Genomic DNA, 9,272 nt, shown 5'->3' on the forward strand with positions numbered 1-9,272 from the left:
GGGGGGAAGGTGGGTGCAGCAGCAAAGAAGCCAGAGTTTTCATTAACTGGCAAGGATGGACAAAGAGACTTTTCAAAATCATAATGGTTCCAGCCCTGGCCGGATGGCTCAGTTGGTTGGAGCTTTGCCCCATACGCCAAAAGGGTTGCAGGTTCGATTCCCAGTCAGGGTACATACCTAGGTTGAGGGTTCGATCCCCAGTCAGGGAGCTAATGGGAGGCAACCAATTGGTGTTTCTCACATCGATGTCTCTGTCTCTCTCTTCCTCTCTCCCCCTTCCTCTCTCTCTAAAATCTTCCTCAGATGAGGATTAAAATATAAATAAAAATCAGAATGGTTTCATAAGTTGTAATCACTTACAATTACTGTAATTCCATAGTCACAATTTCATGAGGATGTCATACAAGCTGGGTGCTGCTTGGGCAAATACTTAGAAGCAGTTATTAGCTAAAAGATTATTCCCCAAGTACTAGGAGTAGATGATACTGCTATAATGGAGCCTGTGTGGCATTTAAAGGTTAAAAGTGCAACCTTAATGTTGGGACTTTACACAAATGTTGGGAAATTCATATCTGAATAATAAAAATTGCAGCCTCCTGGTGCAAATACAGTAGGTAAGTTTTGGGGGAGTCAAAAGTTACATGTGGATTTTCAACTGTTGGTGTGGGAGGGGGTCAGTACCCCTAACCCCACATTGTTCAAGAGTCAACTGTATCTGCAATATTTGTTTCAGTCCATATGACAGACCAATCACTGGAGCAGTATTAAGTTGCTGAGGGAAGAAAAACTGGATTGAGTTAAAGCACCGTACCACTGCTTTACAAGAGTACAGCAATTCTGGTTTGCTTACAACACTTCATTACCTTTCCCTCACACACTCCTTCTCTCTGGTCTCACCAAAATTCTCATATCCGCACGCTCTGGGGCTTGTTATATCATAGTGGAAACATTTTAAAAGTTGAAGCGGAGGAAATCCAACTTAGTCCTCCTACTTTTGCTCAAGTTTACTTTCTCCCAAAAGCCATCTGGAATTGGACACCACAACTTCCAAGCAGAGGGGGAGAAGATACATGGTCTCTGCTTGCCCTTAGAAGACCTCACAACACAGTCAGAGACAAACGCACACAAAAGCATCAAGCTGGCAAGAAGGAGAGAATGTAGAGGAGAGTTTTATGAGGGTTAAGGAGGAACCACCAGCCTCAAAGTTTCGTGGGCTGCATGCAAAGACCCCAGTGGCATTAGTGATGGACAATTCCTATGTGTATTTGAAGGGGAGAGGCTTCTTTGAATTCTATTACTATTATTTATTAATTTATTCATTCAAGATCTAGCTGTAGATATACATCTAAAGCAGTGGTCCATTATGGGGAGGTAATTTTGCTCCCCAGTGTACATATTTCAACATGTGGAGACATTTTGGGTTATCACAAATGGAGAGATGCTACTGGTATCTAGTGGGCAGAGGCCAAGAACATCCTACAATGCACAGGGTGAATTACCCAGTCCAAAATGTCAACAGAGCTAAGAATGAGAAACCCTGATCTAAAACAAAGGAACTAACTTAGCTATACTCATGAAACAAAATAAAAGTTCTAGAATGCAAAGTTCATTTTATTTGTTTTAATACATTTTTTATTGATTTCAGAGAGGAAGGGAGAGGAAGAGAGAGAGATAGAAATATCAATGATGAGAGAGAATCATTGATCGGCTGCCTCCTACACGCCCAAACTGGGGATAGAGCCCGCAATCTGAGCATGTGCTCTGATCGGGAATCAAACCGTGACCTCCTGGTTTATAGGTCAACACTCAACCAGTGAGCAACACTGGCTGGGCAGCAGTTTCTTAAAATAGTACAATAGGTTCTTAGAATGCCCATAACATTATTCATAATAGCCAAGAAGTGAAAATGACCCAAATGTCTATCAACTGATGAACTGATAAATAAAATGTGGTATATCCATACACTGGAATATAGAGCACGTGCTACAGCATGGATAAATCTCCAAAACATTAAGAAGCCAGACATAAGAGGCCACATATTATAGAACTAGTGGCTCAGTGCACAAATTCGTGCACACTGAACGGAAATTAGAAGAAATATTTTAATATCACTATTCACCCTTTCTCTATAATAGAAGTGTCAACCAAATTCACGATTGACAATGACAGATCGAAACACACATGTGTGACTGGCACCAGCGAGAGCTTCATATGTATCGCACATGCGCGAGTCAACTTAGCCTTGTATATACTAATACAGTGGTCAGCAAACTGCGGCTTGCGAGCCACATGGGGCTCTTTGGCCCCTTGAGTGTGGCTCTTCCTAAGCCTTAGGAGTACCCTAATTAAGTTAATAACAATGTACCTACCTACATCGTTTAAGTTTAAAAAATTTGGCTCTCAAAAGAAATTTCAATCATTGTACTGTTGATATTTGGCTCTGTTGACTAATGAGTTTGCCGACCACTGTACTAGTATATAGTAACCTTGCTTGATTAGACCTGCTTTCTGATTTAGCTAGACTTTTTCCAGCCCAGTGAAGCACCCTAACTTCTCTTTCAGGTAATTGTCAGCAACACAGCAGTAAATATCAACACAGAGCAGATTACTATTGTAGATCACGCAGGGAGAACAAAGGGTAAAATATTTAACTGCAGAAGTGTTTGACTATATTCTGCACAGTGAGAAAGCCTGAAGTCATTTTCAAGGTCCACCATTTCTTACTTCTTTTCAGTCAGGTCAATTTTCTAAGCTTTCTAAATCTCCTTTTTCTGGCTAATGAAAAGAAAATAGGATTCCACTGAATCTCCTATCTACCTACTCCAGGACTTCTGTGAGGATCAAATGAGATGAGGCATGGGAAAACGCTTCACAGACATTTGGTTAAAATGTAAAATGTTTCTACCTGTGTTTCTGAAGGGCTGAAGAAACTGCAGGGGGCTAGTCATCGCTAGGGAGAGGAAGCTGGGCGTTGCTACGTGACGTCATTACCCAGCCCCCACAGCGACCATTTCCGGGTTGGGCGGGGCTGTGGGCCACATTTTGCACCATGGTGTCTTGGCAGCATCTGCTGCAATTTGGTGGGCTGTCGCTCCAGGGTGGTGGTGGGGCCTGTTTCCCACTTGGGGAAAGCCAAGTGTTGCTTTGTGGGTGCCAGGTCCGCGGTGCCATTTTTCTGTGCGCATCACAGCAGCTCTTGCATTGAGCGTCTGCCCCCCCAGTGGTCAATGCATGTCATAGCAACCAGTCGGAAGGTGGGAAGGACACTTAGCATATTAGCCTTTTATATAGACAGATTTCTTTTCTATAAAATATTCAGAAAAGGCAAATCTGTAAAGAGGGAAAACACATTAGTGGTTACTGGGGTAGGAATGGGAAATGACTACAAATGGGCACAAGATTTCCTTCTAGGATGATAGAAATGTTCTACACTTAAAATGGTTGGATTTTATGGTATTGAAATTACATCTCAATAAAGCTGCTAAACAAAATCATGGAAGCTGGAAGATAATCCTCTCATTTAGCTGAGGAAGTAGGTGACTGAGGCACATGTTTGAGATATTTCGAACAAAGATGGCACAGGTAAAGACATGTAAATATTTGTGGAATGAAAAGTTAACTTAAAGTTGGATAGCTAGGAAGACGGTAGTACTCAGTGCTCAATTCACACACTTTTCCCCCAACAAAAAATCCTGAACAATCCCAGCAGAATTCAAACAGAATGGCAATTCTTTTATGTCAGCACAACAGTACTGTTTATTACCAAATGATCACACATTTTCCTGCTCTAAGCATACTGATTTTGATCCAAGCACGATATTACTTTTCCCCACCTCTGAGTAGAACCAGCCTTCATGTCTGTCTGGAAAATTAAACTCTAAATAGGTTATTTGTTACTGAACCTAAAACATCATAAAGGTTCTTTAAGAGTTTCACAACTATCCTCTCTGTCTTCACCTACGTCAATCTTGCTTCCTGGATAAGTAATTATTGGAGATGTGCTTGTGGTATCTGTGTGTACTGGCTCCAACATGAATATAATATCATGTCCAGATTATTATTCTTGACAGGCATATTTAAGACAATTTTCATACTTTAACCTTTTAAAAATTGTTTTTATATGAGATTTCATTATTTATTGAGTGTCATTATTTATTGAGGAATTATACAAGTCAAAAGGCAGGAAGTTGTTTAAACCAAATGACCACTACATACTTTATAGATGTTTTTACCTTTTTCTATGTAAAAGCAAACAGCTAGATGGCCCTGAAATAAAGGTCTGAGTCTAGATACACCCATAAATGGTTTTGGTACAACATGGGCTGAGGCGTAATACTTTTCCACTAGTGTTTCTCCTCCTACTCTCCATCCCCATTTACTGGAAAGAGGAAGATAAACACCTTAGAATCATTTCATTCATCAACAATCTAAAGTATTAGTCTAAAACTTCAAACAAAAGTCAAATTCCCTGCTCCACAAGTAAGGAAAACAAATTGGGTACTAATAGAGGCATTTTCATTAATTATTAAATTTATCATAGTTCATCTACTAAGGTTCCAACTACCATAAAAGAAAAAGTAAAAACTTATTATGAGCAATAAAAATTCTCATTCTAGTAGTAAAATTTTCTACAGTAATTTCTCCTATCCCTATCTCCACCTTGAATATATGAAGTTCTGGTTGGCAAGAAGGTCATCATATTTTGCATATATAAAATAATTGGAATTGAATCTTGGCTTCCCAACTTTTATGAACTGAAAACCTTAGAAAATCACAACTTCTTGGAGCTTTAATTTCATACACACACAAACACGTGCTTGCACACACACACACTGGAGGATAATACAAATGTGTTTTCTAAGTCCTGTTGGGTGGAGATAAGGAACTTGTACTTCATCTTTCCCTCTTCCTTAGGTGGGTGACCTAACATTCTTCCTTTAATAAAGATAAAAATCTTAAGCCTTCTTTTAATGTTAATTGAAAAATTTAAAATATGTCATGGTTAAAAACAAATCAAAGTTCACCCACCCCCATTACCAGCTGAAATCACTGCTTTAATCTGATCACCTACATAATCACTGTGATGACAACTCTAGGTCCTTGTGGTAGATCTTGCTGGCCCAATCTTTCTTCCTTTGAAGAAAATAAAGAGTTGGAAATACAATACAATCAAAAGCAGTGTCCTCCCTACAACAAAGTAAGCAACTTTGCCTAAGCAGAAATTAGTTATTCCCAGAATAAACCAAAAGGTTCCAATCAGAATACCTTAAGCAGCTACAGAAAAATACAAATTAGAAGACCCAAACTCTTATTCCTATTCTCTTGCTAGAAAATGCTGGCTAAGCTACACAATAGCCCCTTATCTTTGAAATCAGAATGTCCTCCTTACTAAATTACTTTAAGATCCTTTTGTAAGATAGGAGTCTGATAGACCTTGAAACAAACTCCCAGTCTTGCAGAAGAAAGGTTTCCCAAAGAAGCAATGTAATAAATGATGGCTGGCTTTGCCTATGTAATTATTTTAATACCTTCTTTTAGGGTTAATCTTCTCTGTCATTTCTTACACCAATGCCACCACCGTAAATTTAAATAGTGCTGATTGCTAAGAAATTCCAACTCATTTCATTCACACATTCCATGCACACAAACCATGAATGTGAACTTATGCTCCAGCACTGGCTACTTGAGCACTTTTGGCAAGTCACCTAGTATTTCCAAACCTTGGTTTCTTCATTTATAAAATGGAGAGAGCCTGACTGCATGACTTCACAGGGATACTAGAGACAAATTAAACAATGTGAAAATGTGTTTGGAAAGAGCACTGACATACATATAAATGCTTGGTATGTTTATACGATCTCAAAATTCCCACACTTCACTGAAAAAATAATTTTGCTCCAAATGTTCAAATGTAGAATCTGAGGCTTATGGTTGTTGAATTGGCATTACATACTTTAAACCAAACAAGTCTCCAGGGACTTTTCTATCTATAGTTCCTTCTAGGAAAGTAGAGTAAGATGTTAAAACTTAGGTATATATTTTAATATTTTCACAGGTGGAGCACACACTTTCACTACATCCCTCTTGAGGACAGGAGTAGTACCTTAGTCGTCATTTTAGCTAAGTAACTGGCACAGAGACTAGCTCTGTGATTAATGTTAGAATACAATTTTCTAGGATACAAGTAAATGTTCATGTGTGAGATGGAAAGATGTGTGGCCTTGGAATACAGACACCTGCTCTCACACCTCATATAGCTTGCACAAGTCCCTCAAGCATCCTAGGCCTTCATTTCCCTTGAAAAGTCTACATTGTAAGTCTGTAATGCCACCTTGTATCTGATGTCAGACATCCACCCGGAATACTGTAAAACAGGCCTTTGAGTGACAAAATGAAAAAAAAAAAATTCTCACAAATGCACTTTCACCACATATGCACTTTATCCATAGTAGAGGGCTATGGATTTTTATTTCATGTAATATTTATACCAATCTTGCTTATTTGGTTATGCACTATTTCCCACTGTTGGTTAACAGCAGTAAAATAGATCAGCTGTCAAAGGAAAGAGAAACTCTAAAGGTTCCTCTTCCTGATGCATGGAATAAAACCAAATCTTCCCCAAAAGGTAGATCAGATTCAACCCAAAATCATACTATAACAATGTCACTGGATACTTGACAAAAGTCATTCATTATGGTAGTCTCCATCTCTTATGCCAAAATTAGACTCAACTTGTGACTAATCTGATTCAATCTTTAATTTCAGCAAAACAGAATAAGTGCTCAGCAAATACTGCATTCTAATGCTGTCCACTCTTAGCCTACTCATGAACCTGGGAAGAAATGACAAAGCCCCCTTTCAGAGTTCACTTTCCCTTACTCAAGTAATCACTTCACTAACTGCTCTTATTTTTCACTGCATAACATTAATAGAATCACAAAGGAAACGTCATCTAATTTTAACCAACACAAAAGTTGGCTTTTGAGTTATCAAAGAGGCATTATTTTATATAATTTCCCCCAATGATGCCATTATACTTTAAGGTACATGATACTATTCACCAACTATAGGTATCAGCTCTTTCAAGGAAGTGAACACATCTCCCAATTCTGATCCTTAAAGCACATGAAGGGAATACTGTAGTCATCAGAATACTTAACAAATATTTCTGAGGTTGGTTTTAAAGGAATTTTAGATATCAGAAATGGAAACTCAAATGCTTATAGTTGAACCTTGAACAACAAAAAAAGCACTGATCCCCACCCATCACATCGACAAAAACACACATATAACTTTTGACTCCCCCAAAACTTAACTACTAAAAGCTTATTGTTGACCAATAACTAATAGTCAATTAACATATAGTTTGCATGTTACATGTATTATATATTGTATTCTTACAATAAAGAAAATAGTTATTAAGAAATTCTTAAGAAAGAAAATGAATTTATGTATTTATTGAAAAAAATCTGCATATAAGTAGATCCACACAGTTCAAACCCATGTTGCTCAAGGGTCAACTGTAATTCTTTTGGAATGTTTAATACACCAAGAATCTTAAGCAAATTTTGATATATTCACTAGATGTAATATATAATGAAAACTAATTTATGACGTAATGTTAAATGTAAAATATCTGAATAAAAATTATACATAAAATGTTATAAAATATACAAAATGTATTTTATGTAAGTATACTTATTTATTATATACATCATATGTATCAAGTATATATTATAAATCCATAACTTTATATATTTATATAAATGTTATTTTATATATTTAAACATATATAAACTATTTTAAATTTTTATATATAAAATATAAAAATATATTTTAAAATTATATCGAAAATAACAGGTTAAAAATTATAAGTGAAATGTAATTACAATTTTTTAAAAAATCTATGCAATGAGGAAAAGTCTAGAAGGAAATGCACAGAACAGTATTTGTGTTTAGGTGATGAGACCATGGGTGATATTTTTCTCCATATGCTAAATCTTACTTAAGGAGTATGCACTACTTCTATAAAACTATTTTTTAAAAAGAAAGGAAATAAATAGGAAGGAGAACTGCTTAGAGGTAAGAAAATGGAATAATTAGAGCAGTTAGTTATCATTTAGTAAATGCTATACTTAAACTTTACCTTCTCAAGGAACTCTTAAGTGGTCATAAATGATGTTATAGAATATTTGTGCTAGAGGGACATGCTGTCTAATTCTGTCATGTGACAGGTTCAGGAAAAAAAAAACCAACTGTAGTTGTATGATGCTTTACAGTTTACAAAGTGCTCAACATATCACATCACCTGTCCCTCAATCCTGTGAGATAGGTTCATGTGCCTGGTTTAAAGATCAGGAAACTGAGGGTTGGAGAGAGAACATCTGCCATTTATCAATGCTTACTATGTTGGGTTAAGCACAACAATCTGGCGAAAATTATCACCATGTTACAGATGGGAAACTGAAGGGCAGAGGTTAACTGTGCTCACTATCTTACAGCTGAGAACACTGCTCTGACACTCATTGAAAACAGGAGTCTTGAGTTACAATCAACTTCCCAGAGTCCTTAGTGGAAGCGTTGGGCCTATGCCCCCGAACTATGCCCTCTGTACCACACTGGTCTCCTCTACGGTCCCTTTTCAGAGTTACCTAGCTTGCCAGCCACTGTGAAGGTCCAGAGGAAAGGTATAAGGCCCAGCAATGCCCCAAAACTAAGGTCGGCGAACCGCCTGCGCCTCAGGAGGAAAGCAAGGCAGTGAGTGGCTACAGAATAAGGGTTGGAGGGGGGTTAAGGGGTAGCCAAGGGGAAACCACCTCTACCGTAGGAGCAGGGATAGCAACAAAAATCACCATTCCTGCCCTTCCACTCGCGTAACTCGGCACAATTTCCAAAGTGCCTGTGGGTTCATCGAAACTTTAGATTCTAAAGGGTCCCCACACCCCGTGGGCTGGGCAGGGATTGTCCCACTTGGCCGGAGAAGCTGGAAGACACGCGATAGCGGGCCGGGCAGGCCTAAGAGTGACGAGCGAGGGGGCAGAGACACCCGGGGGGACTGGGCACACGGACAGAGTCTAGGGGGCCTCGGGCCGGCGCAGAGTGGAGGAGCCCCAGACCGCGGCGGGGCAAAGGCCGAAGGGAGGCCGCGAGCTGGCTGCCCGCCGGGACCTGGAGAGCTTCGAGGTCGGCCCAGGAGCCTCGCTACTCACGTTGGACCAGCCGGTCTCCAGTGAAGGTGGAGGAGCAGCTGGTGACAAGCGCACAGGGGACAC

The 9,272-nt window shown here is 38.9% G+C and overlaps 1 protein-coding gene across 1 annotated transcript in view; it reads right to left on the bottom strand.

Annotated features, from left to right (window-relative positions):
* The window catches only part of AAGAB (alpha- and gamma-adaptin binding protein), a 45,265-nt gene extending 36,046 nt beyond the window's left edge, over positions 1-9,219 (bottom strand). Inside the window, exons 1-3 of the mRNA XM_014536297.1 lie at positions 9,206-9,219; positions 8,304-8,308; positions 4,928-4,935 (exon numbers count right to left, since the gene is read on the bottom strand). Of these exons, the coding sequence (XP_014391783.1) occupies positions 4,928-4,935; positions 8,304-8,305 (10 nt within the window). The 5' untranslated portion in view covers positions 8,306-8,308; positions 9,206-9,219. The remainder of the gene's footprint in view (positions 1-4,927; positions 4,936-8,303; positions 8,309-9,205) is intronic.
* Positions 9,220-9,272: the final 53 nt, after the last annotated feature.

This window comes from Myotis brandtii, unplaced genomic scaffold (assembly GCF_000412655.1).
Source record: "Myotis brandtii unplaced genomic scaffold, ASM41265v1 scaffold160, whole genome shotgun sequence".
NCBI classification, from domain to species: domain Eukaryota; kingdom Metazoa; phylum Chordata; class Mammalia; order Chiroptera; family Vespertilionidae; genus Myotis; species Myotis brandtii.